At 35.9% G+C, this 21,427-nt stretch overlaps 1 protein-coding gene across 2 annotated transcripts in view; it reads left to right on the forward strand.

Annotated features, from left to right (window-relative positions):
* Positions 1–11,790, forward strand: part of rxfp2a (relaxin family peptide receptor 2a) — a 53,945-nt gene extending 42,155 nt beyond the window's left edge. For both annotated transcript variants that reach the window (XM_052116056.1, XM_052116057.1), the window contains exons 11-18: positions 494–565; positions 936–1,007; positions 2,448–2,519; positions 2,614–2,685; positions 3,153–3,382; positions 7,545–7,955; positions 8,501–8,719; positions 10,321–11,790. In XM_052116056.1, coding sequence (XP_051972016.1) covers positions 494–565; positions 936–1,007; positions 2,448–2,519; positions 2,614–2,685; positions 3,153–3,382; positions 7,545–7,955; positions 8,501–8,719; positions 10,321–10,586 — 1,414 coding nt within the window. In that variant the 3' untranslated portion in view covers positions 10,587–11,790. The remainder of the gene's footprint in view (positions 1–493; positions 566–935; positions 1,008–2,447; positions 2,520–2,613; positions 2,686–3,152; positions 3,383–7,544; positions 7,956–8,500; positions 8,720–10,320) is intronic.
* The last annotated feature ends 9,637 nt before the right edge of the window (positions 11,791–21,427 follow it).

The following is a 21,427-nucleotide window of genomic DNA, read 5'->3' on the forward strand; positions in this document are numbered from 1 at the left end:
ACAAAAATAGGAGAATCATAAAAGAAAATACATTTTACTCTAAGAGTATCTATAAACTAGACTCCTAAACTCCAGTTATGGTTGTGTTTTTCCTCCTAAAACTGTAGAAAAAAGAGAGCAGAATGTCTCCCAAGATCAGTGTGATCACAGAAAGATTGTTGCCATGTGGACAGACTGATGTCTGTGACAGCGACAACAATGGCCCTCCAGATGCTTTCACAATGTTCTATTAGTTTATTATTAAGGTGCACCATTCTCTGATGTGTAAGAGACTTGGGAAGTGTCAGACTTAAATGAGGGACAGATGGATGTTTCTTTGGATAGGGTCAGTTCGCCCTCACCTGTGCTAGAAAATTCAGCAAAAAAGGGATTTAGATATTAGCGTTTTACGCACCAGTGGCTGTTCTTTGAGGTTTTACACACTGAAGTGAAAATGTTGTCATTTTGTCTCATTGGACAGTAATATTTGTTTTTTCTTTCGTTCTGATACCAGATCTTTGCATGACAATAAAATCAGGACCCTTCCAGAAAACACGTTTCACTGGCTTGGAGCTTTGGTTGAACTGTGAGTACTGCAGCATGTAAACAGGAAAGGATGTACAATGTTTAGAAATGTTCTGCATTTATGTCATCATTTTGATCCAAAAACTGTATGCAAACTGTCTTTTTTATGTACATTGATTTTACTCAGGGGCGTGTCCAGGATATTTGCCAGGGTTGGCAAGAGTCGAGTAAGGGGTGGCGTCTTTTAATATAGTTGTAATGGATCATGCGCAACACGGACGAGTTAAGCTGTTGCACGTCATTTCCAGGATGCGAGTAGGTCCGAGTTAGGTTGGCAAGTGGGGTGGTAAAGCTCCCCCTGCCACCCTTCTGGCCACGCCCCTGATTTCACTCAGCTGATTGATTTATTTCTCTTCCTTCTTGTTTTTTAGAGATTTGTCTTGCAACAGAATCTCCGATCTTTCTAAAAACACTTTCAGGAGTTTAAAATCTCTGCGTAAACTGTGAGTCATGCAGTCACACTCTTTATTTAAAGGGATTTGAATTGAACATATGTATAATACTTCTATCAGGAAGACTCGCAGACTTGAGTGAAATTTAAGATGACATTTATTTGATGAATATAAAACAGAAATGTAAAATCTCTCTTTGGCGTAAGCCCGTCTGGCAGTCTGAAGAATTTGTACTCAGAACCGTCATATCCTGCCAGAGACAGGAGGCAGACAGGGCCCACCCTGACCAATTTGGTGCCTTAGGCAAGATTTTAGCTGGTGCCCCTTGCATCGCAGCCAATTCCACCACTCATCATTGTGTACAAACTATCATTCTTGTTTGAGTACATTAGCCAGCTTCTTTAGATTTTGTATCCATTGACTCTGTTAAAATAGTCGGGCTGACTTTTTGTTTTGGAAACATTTTTTTATTTGATATGGTTCTCTGAGAACAAATTCTGTTCTTACCTTATCATTTAAAACACATGGCCAGTCAGCAGGGTCTATTGGTGCAGTCTTTTTGTAGATGCATGATGTTGTGCTGGGGCTGGGCTGTGCTGAGGCAGATGGGACAGGTGCACTTGATGCTGCATCACTGGGCTGTGCTGAGGTAGAGAAGGTGTCTGCAGGTGGCCCAGGATTTGCAGGGGTGGGATTCAAATATTTCAAAAGTGCATTTGAAGAGAGAACAGGAGTATGTGGTTGTTAAATTATATTAATAAAAAGCTGCTGATGGTGAAACAATATACAATAATAGCACTTAAGCAACATTATAGCCTAAACACAAATAGTAATTACACCCAGCATTCATGCACAAAACATGTATTCAATGAGCACTTCTCTAGTATGCTGTTTGCTATAATACATATAATGATATATAATTTAATATATAATAATAATATAGTACAACTATCAATAATGAAAATGCAATGGCTTACAACTATTAATTACAAAAGGGGATGAAAAAAAAGGAAAAGCATTTTAATTTACTTTTACAATTTCGCAAAATGATTTATGTTATAGGTTAGGCTAGTCCCCAAACAACACCTGAATAGTCTATCCAACATTCCCTAACCGCAGTATCACTGTTCACACACACATGAAATGAAATATTGATTTAAATTTTAATTTGTTTATTATCCTGAAGCTTCAGCTACAAAAAAATGTCCTATATAACATAAAATAATAGGCCTACCCAGCAAAATGAACACTACCTTCATCCAAAGTAATTCTTATAGTAATATTATTTGGTTAATCATCATTGGTTATTGTTGTTGGTATGTTGCCATGAACAAAGGTCAAATATACAGTTTAGAGGTCATTATACAAAAATATTTGATGAATCGAAATGAAGTAGACCTATTTCAGAAACCTGTGTAATAAAATATAATAAACTACACAATGATCAATACGCAAAATACAAAAAAATAACTTTTTGTTTTATGTCCACAGGAACATATCCCACAATCCTTCTCTCCATATTCATGCCAGTCACTTCGATCATCTAGTCCATCTTGAGTCTCTGTAAGTATCAGTGTTGCAAAATCTGTCCTTTTAAAGTAGGCCAGAACTTTTAATATGTGTTACATGAAATCCAGCATCCATTTGTGTTTAACAGAGGCCTGGAAGGCATTGAGATTCCTGATATACAGACTAAGATGTTCCTTCCAATGGGGAACCTGTCCCACATGTATGTACTTATACTGTGATTTGTGTATCCATTTTCCTAGCCCAAGGATACAATAGTTAGAATATATAGTTTTAACTTAAACTTTTTCTTTTCCTTTCAATTTGTCTTTTAGTTTTTAGTTTAAATTATTTTGCATACTGATTGTTTTATTTCAGTTGTAGTTTTTCAGTTTAGTTTTAACTTCCCAGTATATTTAGTTTTATTTTAGTTTTAATATTTTTTTTCATAATTTATTAATGTGTTAGCTGATATAATTTAAATGTTTATGGATGTAATCATTTTCAGTGTTATAACTAGGGGTACTTTAACATTTAGTTTAGTCCTTTAAAACAATATATCTAATTGGTGGTTATTTTTATTTTGATAAATGTATTAAATGTTTAGTTTCAGGTTTTACAATGGTTTAAAGTTAAGGTTTTAATTTGTAAGCTTGTAATCTATGATTTGCATACATCCATCTTTTTCAGATATTTTAAGGACTTTCAGTACTGTTCCTATGCCCCACATGTTCGGAAATGTAAACCTAACACAGATGGAATCTCATCAGTGGAAGACCTGTTAGCCAGTCTGGTACTGCGGGTGTCTGTCTGGGTTATGGCCTTCATCACTTGCTTTGGGAATCTCTTTGTTATTGGAATGCGCTCCTTCATTAGAGCAGAGAACAACCTGCATGCGGCCTGCATTAAAGTCCTGTGTTGTAAGTCACCTGCATATATTCACACAAATACACACACATTTGTTTTCTACCCCTAAACCTAACATGCTCATTAAACTGTTTTCTTCAAATTAAGGCATTAAATAAATAAAAAGATACTTTTAATAAAAAGCTCATTTAAATACTTTACTTTATATGAATCTAACCCTTTTAATTTAATTCTAAAATAACAATAAAAAAAATTACATTTTCAGTTGAGGACATCCTTATAAGGGAGTTGTTGTCAGATTTAACTAACTTCTGGGGATACATTTGTAACTTACATTAAACTATAGCCATTGCTGAGTAGTAACTGATTGCATGTAATCAGGATTACTTAATCAAATTACAAAAATCAAGTACTTGTAATTAGAGTAAATTATATTTCAAATCAGATTACAGTTACCTTTGTATTGATTACGTGACTACATGTTAATCAGAAAACGGCAATAAATAGTTCCGAATTTATTATTTCCCCTAATTCTTCTTTTTTAAATGTCATTCTAAATCAGTCTATTGCTCATATATGTTCAGTAGTGTTTTCAGAAGAGGAGGGAGGGTTGTGGTATTGCACACACAGACCTGATACTAGCCACTGGTCAGGTAACTACAGTATAACACTGAAGTTAGAGCATCTCACTCAGCATTTAACCACTGGATTTACAGAAAGGGCAAAAACATTACTGTGCTCTGCCTTCCAAAAGTTAATATCCTGTCCACTCCTGTGTCAGATCTACAGAAGCATCGAAGGTGTGCTTGCATGTTTTCTTAACTTTGTATTGCATATCTTACCAACTCCTGATGATCACATTTTAATTGTTATTTGAATTATCCTGTGTCATAGAGCCATGTGTCACTATGTATTTGGAAAGGTTTTGTACATCAAACTTGTCAAAATTCCCAAATACATTTAATTTCATATTCACAATCTAATCCACACATAAAGGTCGAACCGACTACATTGGCATGTACAATTTGTTTTAGTTACACAAATGACACAAATATACATGAATGCCCTTTTACGATATGTTTTGAGGCTGTTTTTGACACTGATTCACAAATTGAACTGGCATGACCTGTGGCCTCACATGGATGCCGTTTGTAATGCAGAAATTGCCGGAGTAAGACCACAATTCTTAAACAAGTCCCGGATAACCTGTCCATAATTCTAGAAACTCTCCCATAAGAAATGCACGTTTTTCTTCCTCTACATACAGTATGTCGATCAATTATTCTTATCAGTTAAAACATATTTTTGTATTTCATGACCTTTTAAGTACCTTTTTATTTCACTCATTAACAGACAAATGGTGAGTGAAACACATAAATCACATCAGTTCTCATATTTTGATTCATTAATTTTGTTTTCTTAAATGCATTTAAACATTTTGGGAAAATGGTACATGGTTATCTTACTCAAAATAACAAAAGTAAGGTCAGATGTAATCCAAAAGTTATCCAAAAATAATCAGATTAGATTACCAAACAACAGTAATCCAAGAGATTACGTTACCACAACTCAATTAGTCATGCAATTTGTAATCAGTACTTGATTACTGAAGTAATCTACAATCAGAAGTAATCTGCCTGGCACTGATTGTAGCTAAATAAATATACACTCACACAAGGTCACCATCTGTCACTAACAGTAAAGTTCAATATGGCCATAATGAAAATGGCTCCAAAAAATAAGTAAATCAATTCCTGGACAGTGAAATATGAAGGGCTCTGAAAAAGCCAAGGGTAACAATCAGTAAGAGAGTCTCTCTGAACAATGAAAGCTGACAGTAAGGAATATTATATTTTGATTAACCTTTGTGTCTATGAATATCTGAGCATGCATGTTTATAACCGGAATGAGTGAGAGTGGTAATTCTTTGTCTTTATATGCAAGCTCTGAACATTATGTGCATGTCTGGTCATCTTTTTTTTCCATTGATTTATTTAAATGGTAAAGTTACAGGATGAATACTTTCACTTCCTAATGTGCTGAATAATGATCTCCTAATACAGTAAATCAATTACAGATGCATTTGTTTACAGACATTGTGATGAGCGGACAGCTGCCTGGTGTTTCTTTTTACAACAAAGATCCCATTGGGAAGACGATTTTATTTCACAGTTACTATTTACTGGAAAATTGTGATTTCAAGCTTTTTCATCTTTTCATGAATGTTTGATTAAATGTTTGTGGCGATTATATGTGCAGATAGTCTGTATCTAACATCATCTTTGGCTGAAACGTCTAAAGGGATTGTTGTTGCACCATATCCTTATGACATTCTTTCTTCCGTGTAACATAAAAGGAGACATTTTAGTCACCATTCACTTTCATTGTGCAATAACAGTGAATGGTGATTAAGGCTAACATATTATTTTGAGTTCCATGGAAGATAGAAAGTCAGACAGATTTAGAACAATGAGTAAACGATGACAACATTTTCATTTGTGAGTAAACTATTGTGTATTTAGTGTGTGATTTGTGTAATGAAATAAGCCATTCATTGGTTGATTTTGCCAAAAAAGTATAGATTTTTGTTTTTACCAATGGCAGATGAGTTAGCGCTTACATAATCAGCTTGTCACTGTCAAAAAAAAATATTCTCGGCAGGGTGATGAGAATGTTGTATCACCTTGAATGGGTTTATTTTGACAAAATAACCATCGTGCTGCAAATTATTCTGCTTTTTTTTTTTTTTCAAAGTTTGTTTTTGTTTGAGTCTTCATTTTTGCCAATACATAATTTGTATTGGCTCCACTACAAGCTACACCTCACCTTTAAAAATGTAATTGAAGATGGTAGATTCACAATGGTAGATTTTAGGATCAAGTGGTCTCATTAGTTTTGCTTCTGCATTGAACTGCGTTGTTTGGTACAACAAATCTCTTCTAATGTGAAGACATGTCACGTAGATGAAAACCATCGTGTGTGTTATCAGTTCAGAGTCTCTGTCTGAAAATCCCAATTTTCTCAGCTACATTAGTGTGTACCAACTTCAGAATTTCAGAAACAAATTCCCTTTTCTCATAAGCCATTTTGACAGCTGGAGTAATTTTATGTTCCACTTCTGACTTTTGGGATGACCAGAAAATAAGCAGCTGTCGATATTTTTACACCCCCATGGAAAAAAACCCAACCTAAAACAAACTGGCAAGCAATTTCACACCACAAACACTTCTGGTCACATGGTGTCCTTGTTTTTATATTGGTAATGAGAAACATCATTTTTGCTGTCAGGATTAACATCTTGTACAAAGCATGATGCAGCAGGGGGTAGTCACTATCACTTTAAATCAAGTTATCTACTGTACAAGCTGAGCGTACAACAACCAACATGTTGCCGCCTGATTTGAAACTAAGAATAGCAATGCAACTGTCAGCACAGACATGTTAAAATGCTGCTTTTCTTTGTGAACTATTTCTTTGCTTGTAGTTCAAGCTTGGCCACTGTTACATGCATGTAACAGGATTGAATATTCAGTTATGTTCGTTTTTATTTGTGTAACGCTTTTCACAATACATTTATTTTCAAAGCAGCTTTACAAAGCCTTAAAACTCCAGCAAAGAAAAAGTAATGCATCTTAATCGATTGATCACTTTACTAATGGGTATGCATGTTTCAGTACATTTACTGTGGACCTGACTAGGAAAATGTGTCTGCAAATCAGATATAAATCCAATTCCCATGGTATACATGTACTGTATATAATGTTCGCTTCCATAATGATTCTAATGCTGGGGAGCGAAGTTTCACAGCACTCCATGTGGTTCTTAAAAACTAAACTAAACTAAAGGACCTGTTATGTTGCATTTTCTTCATTATTTGCATCTAAACAAACAGATTATAACCCTAACCCACAAACCCTAACCCTAACCCCAACATTGGGACGTGTCACATCTTGTGTGCATGTTAAACCGCTGTTGAGGGATTAGTCTCCCTCTCATCTCAAATGCGCCTTAGAGGGCACTTAAACTTAACTATCTTATCAGTAAAAAGAGCATAGAGTAAACAAGTTTAAGAACCCCCCTAAAAAGATGAGGTTGGATGTGGACAAAACCTCGGAGGAACCAAGACTCAGCAAAGTGCTAAACATTGTATCACATAATGTAGATGTATGAAGAATCCTTTCATTGATTTGATCATTTTTCTTCCATTTTTTCCAGTTGCCGACTGTCTAATGGGAGTCTATCTTTTCTTCCTGGGAGTGTTTGATGTAAAATTCCGGGGTGAATATAACCGGAACGCTCTTATCTGGATGGAGAGTGTGGAATGTCGAACTATTGGCTTTCTTGCTATGCTGTCCTCTGAAGTATCTGTTCTCCTCCTCACCTACTTGACCCTGGAGAAATTCCTTGTCATTGTTTTCCCGTTTAGCCATTTGCGGCCAGGGAAGCTGCAGACGGTGTTGGTTCTGGCCTCCATCTGGGTTCTAGGAATTGTCATAGCAGCTGTTCCCTTGCTAAATGAAGACCTGTTTGGGAACTATTATGGACGAAATGGAGTTTGTTTCCCTCTGCACTCTGATAGGCTAGAGAAACCTACGGCCAAAGGATACTCCACAGGAATATTTCTAGGTTTGATACATCACAGTCTTTCCCCTGGCTTGATTTTGGTAATGTGTTTGAGTGTTTTCATTAAAGGAATAGTTCACCCAAAAATCAGTTACTCACACTTATGTTGTTCCAAACCAGTAGTTATTTTAGGGAATGCAAAATGTGATGTTAGGCAGAATTTTAGGGACTGACATCCTCAGTCACCATTCTTTTTTAATTGTAAGGAAAATCTTCCCTTGTGTTCCATAAAACAATTTCATACTGGTTTGGAACAACATGAGGCAAATAAAGACAACTTTAATTTTGGGGTGAACTAGTCCATTAATTCAGTAGTTTCAATGATACAGACGTTTCATTGATGTTGTACTAAATAGTAAACGGAAACTCCACAGATACATAAATAAAATACATTAAAAAACTCCAATTTTTTAAAATTAATCTGATGTTTAAGTAATCTGTTCAGAATCATTGTTAGGGCTAAATATCAGTCACCTATATGTGTGGAGGTCTTCGTCTTGAAAATTGACATGCATTTCCTGATATATGTGTGCCTTATGTATTTGCAGGTCTTAATCTTGTGGCGTTCTTGGTGATTGTCATTTCCTACTCCAGCATGTTCTGTTCCATTTATAAAACAGGCATCAATGCCACAGATGTGCGCAGTCGGCTGCACAAAGACGTGGCCGTGGTCAACCGCTTTTTCTTCATTGTGTTCTCTGATGCCCTCTGCTGGATACCCATATTTTTGGTCAAAGCACTCTCTCTGCTAAAAGTTGAAATTCCAGGTATGTTTCAGTACCTGTAAGAAATGACATTATTTTAGATTACATCACTGAATTTTTTGGGGTTGCTCTGGATTTAATATGTTTGCTTCATATGAACAATCAACAGCAATTTTAATCTGGTTCAGTGTTCTCTAGATAACTTTATATTTACTGTCACCACCACTGCACTGACATTACATGAATAGGACTACAAGATCATTTTATTCTTATCAGTGTGCATCACCTACGAAGACAATCCCCCTGTGGTAAAAAATGGGGGAGGGTCTGGCTGAATGGCCAATTATAACTGTCATCACAGATTTAATCAGATTTTCTATTAGATTGAACTTGCAACCTTCATGTTAATAGCCCAGATCATTTACCATTTGGTTGCCACTTGCCACCAATATATTGTATGTTAAATGCTAGCTAAGGTGGTTTTTAAACATGTTTAGATGGATCTACAACCCAGAAATATTTAGAGTGTTATAGATTGGCATAAAAAAAACACACATTTTGGGGTTATCCATATGATATGCCATCATTAAATTATGATATCTATCATTTAAGATATAGACTTATTGTTAGATGTATTGGTCTCATCCCTCAAAGGTGGATAGTAGCTTGCATAATGTCTATGCAAGTCACGGTCCTTTTACTTTTGTCTTGAGTTGGGGAAATATTTTCTTAAAAATATTTTTTAATAATTATTATTATTATTTTTTTTTAGAATTTAATAAAAAAAATGTTTAGTAAATGTTCAGCAGAAACCTTTTCAGATAAAATGGTCAAAAAATAATTAAATAATAACATTACTAAAATCTTTAATAATATTATGTATTAATAATACTTAGATATTAATATATATATATATATATAATAGGGCTGTTGATTTAGCACGTTAATTCAGTGCGATTAATTTTATTAAAAATAACGTGTAAAAAAATACGCAATTAATCGCAATGCCCCCGGACCGTAATAAGGAAGAGTCATGACAAATGCAAGCTTGTAGTACCACCTGTTTACCACAGAGGGCAGTAATTTACATTTCTGCTGTGTGGCAACGCGCAGTTTATACATTGAAGAAAACAACCATCCAGCAGACAGAACAACACAGACATGCGTTACGTTCTTGCGTTCAAAACACTTGATGGATTGCAAATTTGAACTAAGGGATTTCAAGATGTGTTCTAAGTATTAAACTATATTTAACTTGTCACAGTGACCTAAAAATGTTATGTTTATGATCCAACGCATCCGAGACGCTACACAAGCAGGTCTGACGCAGGTGTACATTGATGGGTCCTTAAACAAGCCCTCATAATAAATCTCGAACTGATTGACAAATTCACTTGTGAAATGGATTGCTGTGAACTGTATGCCAATGATTGACTTATGATCAATAATATGGTAGTAAACAATACATTGTATTCTAAAGCCGCTTATTGTATTGTCTTATCAATGATTAACTCTTCTACCACAAGAATGTAATGCATTTTAATTAAGCACAAATGGTTTCTGTTGACCTGTTACCTCTAGCCCAGTGTTTGGCAGGTTTTGAATATAAGATTATCAGAACAGTCGGTTCTTCTATTCATATCATACATTGCTTATTTTTGCAGGAACAATAAACTCATGGATGGTGATCTTCATTCTACCAATCAACAGTGCCCTAAACCCTATCCTCTATACCCTGACCACCAGCTTCTTCAGAGAGCAGGTGGAGCTTCTCCTTTGCCGTTGGCAGCGACGCTCTGCATCAAAGAAAGGCCGCAAGAGTCTCACCAGCTCCACCACCAACATGGATGCCTCTCGAAATGCTGATTACACAGCAAAAGCTTCCTTGCCGCGAATGGTTTTGGCAGATATGGAAAACCAATATGGGTGAAAGAACCAGTGAGAGAAAAGTGGCATGGTGCTGGCCTACCATAACCATTATCTTCATTCAAAAAAGAAAATGACGGCCTTTCCTGGAAAAATCTAAGTGGGAGGATTGTCCTGCAACACCTTCTGTTTGGGTTCCAATATTGAGAGCTCTTTTCAGGCGCATTACTATCTCCCTTGTTCTCTTCTGAGAAACAATTTTAAACTCTTTAGCCGTGGACTCCTCCAAATTTCATTTCCCCCACAAACATCATGTCTGGCCCACAGTTCTTGAGTTGGGCTTGTTCTTAGCCTCAAAAGCTTTAAAAAAAAAAAAAGAAAACGGAAATTCACGCATTGGACAAAACTGTCATTATTTACTGCAGTGCACAAATTTGAAGAATCAAAGGAGCTTTAACAGCAATGTTTACACAAGGAGTGTTGATGGACACTAAAATATTTTTATGGAAAGGTTTGAATATGTGATGGTTTTGAGATCAAATTTGAGAAGTAATTTGTAATGTACAGCAAAAGGATTTATGCTACTTCTGTCATTTTAGTATTTATTACACAAAAACATATAAAGATAAGTCTGGGTCTTTTTAATCAACCAATTGATGGCCCCTGACTTCCTGAGGGCTATAGTACTGACTTTTTAAATTTAATAATTGGATGTCGATGGCAGAAAAATAGAAGCATGCAAAAAAAAAAGGAGGTGCATATCATTCAGATTCAGCTGTACAAGATGCCTGACATTACATCAGACACATTATTTTCGATTTTTGTTCATTCTTTGTCATTTTTTTACGACAATGCAAAAGCATTTTATTTTTGTACTCATGTAGGTTATTTATAAGTTGGATTTTTCTACACATCTCAAGATGTATTAACAAATATTCAAAGGAGTATGTTAATAGTCAGAAGTCTCAATGGGTCAGTCAATATATACTTGACAATCTAGAGATGTCCATCTTAACAATGACACTACTAATGTGAGGATTTCCTTGAACCAGGAGTTCATTGAATGACACAGAGTTTTCAAACTCTCAGAAGAAAAAGTCTCTTGATTGTTTATAATTGATCATAAAAGACAACATACCCCATAAATCAGTGGCCTCTCTCACGTTCTTGTGTTTGTGTAATTTTATTTAATGGATGCATATATCTTGTGTAAGAAAAAGATTACATTGTTTGCTGAATAACATATAATGTCATAGACACAAGGTGATGAGACCCAACTTGCACTTTATTGTAGGAAGCAATATTTAGCATCGCCTACAGAAGACATTAAGTTCTGCCAGTCAGTTTTTATATCATCTGTACTACTAATATATATATATATATATATATATATATATATATATATATATATATATATATATATATATATATATATATATATAGTAGTACATATATATATATATATATATATATATATATATATATATATATATATATATATATATATGTATATATATATATATATATATATATATATATATATATATATATATATATTCTGTAATATGTTTATTGGACAGACTTGTGGAGGAAATCCTGTTCTCCGTCACTTTTTATAAGATTGGGCTTTTTAAAAGAAGAATTTCATTAAAAAAAAAAAAAAAAAAACATTGTATTGACGCCTGTTGTTGTGTTGCTTTCGCCTGCGCACCTGTCAGTTTCCAGCAGCATCCTTAAGCGCTCTAAAACATAATGGATGGAAATGATTCGGACAGACGCGGATCTCCGCCAATCAGCGACCTCAATTTCTGTCCTTTGCCAAATATCTCCGCTCTGATTGGTCATTAAGATCGGAGCGGCACCATCCTCAGCTGCCGTCTTTTTCTGCCAGTCGATGCGAGGAGACGAGACCAATGACGTGAAAATAACAGAATTCAGCGACGACGTCTGGATGAAGATATGAACATATAACTACTAAACACAAACACATAAGGTATGGTATCTTTATTTTTTAACGTGTTCGAGGTAATAGAGGTAATCATGTATCCTCCAGAGCGCTTTCATTTGCCTTAAAATTGACGGAGGAACCGTGAGGAAGGCCAGACTACCAACACAGATTGTGGTTGTTTACCTACTGATAACAGATTTCGGATTAAAATTATTTTTTTCAAATATTGGACATATTTTATTCAGTCTACATTGTTGGCATCGACGGGTTCACGTAGGGTTCACGAGGCTGAATAACATTTACATTTGCATTTATGCTTAGACCACTACACCACCACCACTCCATAAATGTTATAGACATATTGTTTGACATGTAGGAGAGAGATGTTTCCTGCGATTATGACAACAATGTAACATTCAGTCTCAGTAGTGTCTCAAATCCTAATGAGCTGCCTACCTGGACGGCATTTTTGGCATCATATATGCACGTTTTGAATCTAAAAAAGCTGATGCCCCAAAAGGCCGAACAGATTTCTTCTGACATGGAGCATCACTGTTTAGTTCGCGCTCTCGGATATTCTATTTTATCTTTTGGAAAATGTGATTGTATTTGCTATATTGCAGGGGCGTAGCGGTCATTTAAATAAATAAAAAAATAAAACATCTGTCAGTAGGTGGCTCCCACAGACCCAACACTTGCACTGCGGTATTAATATATTACAGTATATAAGCATGATATAAGTTTTATATAAATATAATATTTACTTGTAATATGTGTAGTATTTTAAAGATTCAAGTATTGCAAAATTATTGCATAATTTCGCAAAATTTGCTGCAAAAATAAAGGACATCTTGTGGAGCACTTCCTTCTGTTTCACACATGGCAATAAAAGACTTGAGCACAAGCTGGTCCTGAATAAATTATTTAATCAATTACAATAAAGATAATTGTGCATGTCCACAGTATAATTTTTTACTCCGTGCTTGTGCATTGTAAATGTATCCAAGTGGCTCAAGTCTTTTGACCCCCAAAATTCGTTAATGATTCAGTGACCATTTCTGTTGATGCCAGAAGGTGGTGACAAATGAGTGTCTTGCGTGAAATTAGTTAGTCACTGAATCAATGAATGAAAGTAAATTTTAATCCTTTAAAATTTGTATGTCTACTGACCTACAAAGAGACTTTAGTAGAGGTTTTAAGCATTATAAGAACAAATAAAATCTATAATTTCCCTACAGTTTGTGAGCTGCTGAGCATGATTTTTATCAAAAGACAATAATAATAGTCTTATTATAATTAGGAGCTTCAATAACATCCATACGTTTTTATGTATAAAAGTGTGTTTACATGTCTATACACTTTAGTAAAATACCCAAGTGTTCTAAGAACACAGCAGATCTATCTTTTTACGTACAGTTTGTCGACTGTACACCATAGAGGTAAAAACAGGATCTGATATTAAAAATTACATATTTAACACAGATCAAGGAATCTGCTTAAATTGGAAAAAACAACCAATCAAACTATTACCTTGTGGCAGGGCAGAGGGCGTGCTGGGTCGTGATTCTACACACCCGGTCCCTTATCAGTCTAATCAAGCCTCCGAGAGGGATAAAGGCCAACTGCGGAAGATGATGTGGGAGAGAGAGATCGTTTACGGGCATGTCCGTCATGTGTGTGTTTGTCTTTTGTTTAAGTTTATCATTAAAATATTATTTATATTGCCAAGCCGGTTCTCGCCTCCTCCTTTCCATTGAACTGCGTTACATACCTCTAAACTATTTAATAATTGGCATCGGATGATACATTTTCCTGTTTGGACGTTTGGAGTTTTGAGAATCGTCTGCTTGCATGTGAAGCAAATGAGACATATAAACAACCATACAGTTTGTTTTGTTGTTTTGTGCCATCGTGTTACTACAATAATAGACTGGTGTGCAACACAGTCTCATGTAAATAGTCCGCATATCAGAGCCGCGGCAGATGCGTTTGAGCTCATTAGGTTAAAGTGCTCACCTGTTCCATTTTCCCTCTCTATCCTCAACAGTTCCCTTTAACATTTAACTGTCTTGTCTAGTGATAAAAAGGCAAATATCGATAAAACTAATATCATATACTCGTTTAAACAGATGTAATAAACCAACCTCACACAACTTCAGCAGATCCAGCAAACTGTGGAGTGCTCATATATCTTCATCTGAAGCACGTAATCTAACAGTCTCTCCTCAACAGTTCCCTGTAACTTTTCTAATGATAAAAGGCAAATATCAATACAACTTCTATTATATACCTGCAAATATGCAGATATCTTGTTTAAACAGATGTAATTCACAACTCTCACCAAATCCAGTGTTTTCTTCCCGTCAAGTGCTCATCTACAGTAAAATCTTCCTCTGAAGCGCGTATTCTATCAGCCAGTATCAGGATCAAATGTTCAGTCAGTCCGTGACAATAAAAGTATGTGATCGAGGCTGTTTAAATTGTCAGGAGATTTCTGTTATTAATATCTGCATGAAACAGAATTTTCAGTGTTGTTTTACTTATCTCTGTGTATTAATCTTCAGCAAAGAAAATTCATGGTAGAGGAGCTATTGGGTTATTAGTAAAAGAATGTACCATAAGTAACTAAAATATGTTCTATTGCATGTAATGTAATAACCAATAAAGGTTGCTCCTAGGGTTAAGACAGGTCGTTCCTTCTCTTCTCTTGTAGTTTTGATATGCTTGTAGGTTCCTTTGTGGAAAATGTTTAGTTGATCGATTTATCCATTTGCACTTTTCAAAAAAATCATGGCATTTTGCATCTGTTTAGCTTCATTCATGGGATTTTATAGCAAACAAAAGCAGACAGCATTTTTTTTTATTTGCTGTGATGTGTGTGCGTTTACTCAAGGGTTTGTAAATATTTACATTCAGTTGCTTGCTGAAAGCATTAGTGAAAACATTGAGTTTTGCAATACATGCCAATGTTTTAATAATGCCCGATAATAAAACGGGACATGCTGATCCAATACATAGATTACAGTAATTGCAGAGGTCTGTCTTTATTCCTTTATTGCATTTTAGCAGGCACTCACTTGGCTTTCTGACATAAAGCGGTTTGTTTATCTGTGTAGGTGTGTTTATAATTGATTCTTTGATGTAGTAATAAAGCCACGAGGCCCATATCCTGCAATGTATACCCAGTGAAAAGAGCTCTGTGTTGTTGTCTCAAGGGAAACTATATTGTATGCATGATTGTGTATTAACATTGTTTTGGGCAGCATGATTGTTTGGCATATTATGAATCATCCTTAAAAGCATATTAGCCATATCTGTATGTCAAATAAATGCTGTATCTGATTCAGTGTGATTATTATTAGTATTTATATATATATATTTATACATATTTTAACTATTATAGAGATTTTTGTGTGTGATCTATGCAGAGCTGATGTGTTTGAGATGAGTGGGTGCTTAGAAGATTTGATTTAACAGCTTCTGGCAGGTGATGTTAGAAGCATGAGTGTCTATGCAAAGTCACTATGCTATGTTTACCTGCTTTGTTTATTATTAACCGGGGACTAAGAGCTACAAAATAATGGATATAGCCAAAGAAGCAGTGCACTGTTTGTTCTCTCCATCACTATCTCCATCTCCATCTCTCTCTCTCTCTCTGTCTCTCTCTCTCTCTCTCTCTCTCTCTCTCTCTCTCTCTCTGCTTTGCACAGTAACAATCCAACATGCCAAAATCATTAAAAATACTCTGATCATAGAATATTGACCAAATTAAAATTATGTGATCTCAAAATGTAATTTTTTTTACCCTTTTGTATTGTTTTACACTAGAGGGAATTAATTAAGAACGAATCGCATGAATGCTAATAGTGGCATTAATTTTGTTCGCTGTCTACGTTGTTTTTGCCCCCAATTCACTAAAGGAATTAAGCATATAAAAAATTTATGCTGAAGGCTATTTGCAAGGCGCAATTCTCCTTGTTGCCCACCCTGGTCGGGAGACAAACTTTTTCGGAAAAAATGTAAGGTCTCTTTTTTTGGGACTTTTAAATGTAGAATGTGTGCTCTTTAACACTGTTTGTCAGTATATATGCCTAGTTATAATGCTTTTCCTCATCTGATTCATTTAATAAGTTAATGCTGCCACGAGCATTGCTTTGTGAACAGTAGCGCATCTGCTGTTTAGTGAATTCTTCTGATACTCTCCCCTGCCTCAAAGGACCTTGAGGCCTCTCATAAACTGTACCTCTGTTGAACACTAGAGGGCAGCCTCACACTTAATTTCCCTCCACATGCTTGAGAGATGTGCTGGCAAAGCAAGCTTTGTTGGTTTTTGTTCTTTATGCAAAAGAAAACATTTGCGCTATATTTACTCCTTATTCACTGAGGGTTAAAGTTACATTACAGTTAAAACCTAAAACACAACAGAAAATATTTGTGTTTTTTTTTCTTTTTCTGTTGTCTGACTCTCTTTAAAATGTACTTTTGAGTATGATTGTCTTTCCTCTATAGAACGCAAAAGGAGATGTTAGGCAAAATGTTTTCCTCAGTCCCCATTCACTTTCATTGTATGGTAAAAAGATGCAATAAAAAGTGAATGGTGACTGAGGTTAAGATTCTACCTTGCATCTAATTTTGTGTTCCACAGAGGAAAGAAAGTCACATGGATTTGGAAGAGCATGATGGTGAGTATAAGATGACAGAATTTTAATTTCTGGGTGAACTACCCCTTAAAGTGCCAAAAAACATCAGATATCAGCCTCTTTTCTAAAACAAGTTGGCGTATATAAATGATTAACCAAACACAAGGGAAACAAGACTAAACAAACCTATCGAATTTTGGTGGCTCGGGAAAATTCAATAGATTACAAGGTTTGTAAATGTTGACATTCGCTTGATGAAGTCATTTACGAATGCTGGTTTGCATGTGTCCTAGAATGGCCTCATTTCTGGATAGCATGTCCATGTGGCCTTTTGACACCCCTCTCTTTCTAGACCAGTCCTAACTGCCATCTGTGGAATGTGATATCTGAAAAACATTTGCAAGTACATAAATCAAAACCATGTCTTGATTTGGTGAAGTCTGGAGTTCTAGGTTATCTCAAGTAATTAGGCTGCTCCAATTAGGTGTGCTATTTTTGGGGTGGGCCAGCAGTGTTTGCAGTGTTTTTACTCTGTGTTACATTAAAATGACACACATTTTAGGGGGGTGGGATTGTGATTTGTACATTCATGTACTGTATGCATGTGTATTTGTTTGTCTGGGTAACAGATTGATGAGGGTTGCAAATGAGGTGCAATTTCACATTAGTTTACATGTTTTGACATTCAGCCTTTATGACAATACAAAAGAGGTTCTCAGGCTTAATGTAGGCTATGCTGTATGTGGCACTACATGTGAGGAAATACAAACATCCAGTTTGTATTGGAATCTAGACTTAGAGCCACAGACCTAATTAGGGAGCCTGTATGAACAGTTAGCCTGTGTTTGACTCCCTCCCTCAGAAATGCACAATATTTTTTAGGCAGTGTAAAGACAGAGTAGCCCTCAGTTCTGCGGCTCTATCAGATGTCTGAGCCGGCCCTTGGGAAGAGACGTTGGCCCTATTTGGATATGTATCAAAATGTTGTTTATTGAAGAAAAGGCCAGTGTTATGTTATCTTGAGGGAGTGGTCAGTCTCTCTGTAACTTGTTTATGAGTTCATGGGTACTTTTAGCCACACGGCTGCCAGGGCCAAGCAGAAGAGAGAGACTCTGAGAAAAAGGTTGTTGTTCCATCATGTTGGCCTGTAAAAGGTTACTCTATAAAACCAGCAACACCTGTAGGTCAGTGAACAGTGTGGCTGTTTGTTAGCTTAATGTTATTAAAAGGAGGTCCAAATAAACACCCTGGCCCAAGGTCTCCAGGAACTCCCCAAAAGCAAATTGTGTCATCCTCAATGAACAATTTATAAGAACCAATTTCTGAAGAAAAAAAGGGTAATGGAAATGTACTCTGTTGCTGATTTAGATAATGTTCATGATGAGTTAAAGGAATGTCCCTGGGCTCAATACAAGTTAAGCTTAATCAACAGTGTTTGTGGCATAATATTTGCTGCAAACATTTTTTTCTACCTGTCGATTGTTTATTTAAAAAAAGCAAAAATTACAGTAAGACATTTACAATGGAAGTGAATGGGGCCAGTTCATAAACCTTAAAATACACATTGTTTTAAAAGTATTGCTACAAAACATAAATATTTTATGTGATTTTAGTGTTATTAAATCACTTACAAACCTTATCTGTGTAAAGTTATATCCAATATTACAACTTTGTTGTCATGACAACGTAACAGCTTTAAACCCTGTAAACAATTTAATCACACTAATCTCATGTTTACATGTATAATGTTTAACTGTTGTGGCTATAGACCATTTCAAGATGGTTTAAGGAAGTGCCATCTTTTTGTTCTTTGAACAATTCCTGCAAGTTGATGAACTCTGAGAAGACTGTGTTCCAAACAGCATAAATCACCCTCTGAAGGGCACTTTGAAGGGAGAACAATCATGATGTGCATGTTGTAAAATCACTTCAAACTGAATATCTTATGAAAATGACTTAAAAAAAGGAATTCCAAAGACCCTTATTTTTGAGCCCCACACATTTTAGCCTTTCAAAGCTCTCACAGTGGATTGTAAAGTCTTAGAAGTAAATAGGGCATAGAGATGATCAATTCTGAATGTAACGTGCCCTCATTCAAAACAACAGCGGGAGGCGCTAAATTCATAGCGACTTTAATATGAGTAACGTTACTAACGCTAGCACGGTTGTCATTAAATGTCATTATTCAAATGTGGACCATATGTTGTTCGGTGTCTGGGGGCACATTGGATGCCTGGAACTAACATAAATTAAAGTGTTAAGATTTCGAAAAAGCAACAGAAAATGGCTAACAATTGTAGCACACGTCTTATCTCTGGTAGGTGAATGAAATTTATGCAAATAATTGTAAGTTTGAGAGATAGAGCTCTAACAGTGTAAATGCTCAGTATCAGCAACACGCCTGGATAAGTCACTTCGGGGAAAAGTTTTTGCGTATTTGAGGAAAATATGTTAACTCTGAGCCTTATTTAAAGGATCCGTTAATGATACCGGAAGTGCTTCAGGAATAGTTGCGTTCTAATTTCTTTGTTATTGTTTACATGCTTGAAATGGTCTATACTTTTGAAGTGTGTATTTTAACATTAGTGGATTAGCCCAATTCACTTCCATTGTAAGTGACTTACTATAGCTACTGTAAATAAACATCCTCACACTAAGTACTCCAGAAACTTCCCATAAACGTCAAATCATTTCACCGACAATTTACACTTTATTATAGCCAAAATGTAATTGAAATTCTAATGTTGATTTATACAATGTGTATGATGTGTTTGTTTTGTGAGAACATATCACTTGAGAATCAAACTCGTGGGACATGGCTTCTTGACAACGAAAACACCTCATACTACAAAGCAGCACCTTCCATTTGGCAAGCAGGGGTCTGTCTAAATCAAACTAGTTAATACAAACCAGAATAACTGAGACAGGTAATTTTGGCAGCAAGTTCTCTCTGTGCTCAACCTGATTCCCTGTCAAATAAACACTCCACACTGCAGCAGCACTCTTCACTTGTCTATCCTCCTCTACTTTCAAAATCTCCTCCCTCTCACTCGCTCTCTGTCACAAAAGAGGCGTGTCTGTATTGAGTAATATAACACCTGCCCCATTCAGGCATGTTATACTAACTGGCTGAACAGCCTGGACCTGTGAGAGCAGACAGAAATCATTAACACACATCCCTCTCTGAGTCAGACTGAGTTGAGCTTCTATACTGTTTTACCTCTTACTATAGTTCTCATTCAGATGAAAGAGGGAGGAAAATACATGAAAAGAAACAAATAGAAGAGACAGAACAGAAAGTTAGAGCTCCAAGGAGCTACTCTGGAGATCTATATCCATGCTGATCCTTAGCAGGTGAAAGCGGTCCCTCTTTTTGTTGGTTGTTTATCGGATATGTCTGTAGAGGATGCCAGCAGTGCTGGAGACATGGTGGATGGTAAACCGGACCATTGTGAGACTCAGAACCAGGATGGGATTGTTTTGGTCCAGATGGCTAGTCTTTCCATGCATATGTTCGCTCCAGCAGACTTTAAAGGGAAATTCAGGAAGATCCAACCAAGAAAAAGACCCACTATCATCAAAGAAGGTACTGCTTTTGTAGTCAGGCACCTTTCTTTTATCTCTAAGTTCTTGATTTGCTGTTTCTTTGTGATTTGTTATGTGAGTCACCTTTTGAAATGGAGAATTTTCCCTTTTAATGTCCTGCCAAGAGGTATACGCCCAGCTTTACCTCACACATCGGGCATCAGACTTGTGTTTCTGGTATTTTTTCTCAAGTTTTTGCTATGAACTTTCAGTCATTGGTAGTCTGCAATTTGTATCAGTGGTAGAGCTCATCACAAGAAACTGTGATGTCATTGTGCTATGACTGTGTTTTAAGAATGTCTGGTAGCCTTGTGGTAAAGATCATTGAGTGGGTGGGGGATTTCAGCTAAACTTATGAGCTCTGATTGTATTGTAATTTCTAATTTTCTTTTTACTTGTACATTTTTTAAAAACATAATTAAGGGATTTCCACTGAGACAAAACTCCACGACTCACCCAAACATTCGTGAGCGATGGTGGAATAGGGAAAGGGTGGATGTGGATGATGAGAGATAGCATCAGCATCAGGAAAGAGATAATTTTGGTTTATAATAAGACCTTACTTAAACCAGCTTCTTACAGTTGAAGTCAGAAGTTTACATACACCTTAGCCAAATACATTTAAACAAATGTTTTCACAATTCCTGACATTTAATCGTGAAAACATTCCCTGTCTTAGGTCAGTTTCACTACTTTATTTTAAGAATGTGAAATGTCAAAAAATAGTAGAGA

Source organism: Xyrauchen texanus, chromosome 43 (genome assembly GCF_025860055.1).
Source record: "Xyrauchen texanus isolate HMW12.3.18 chromosome 43, RBS_HiC_50CHRs, whole genome shotgun sequence".
Lineage (NCBI taxonomy): Eukaryota > Metazoa > Chordata > Actinopteri > Cypriniformes > Catostomidae > Xyrauchen > Xyrauchen texanus.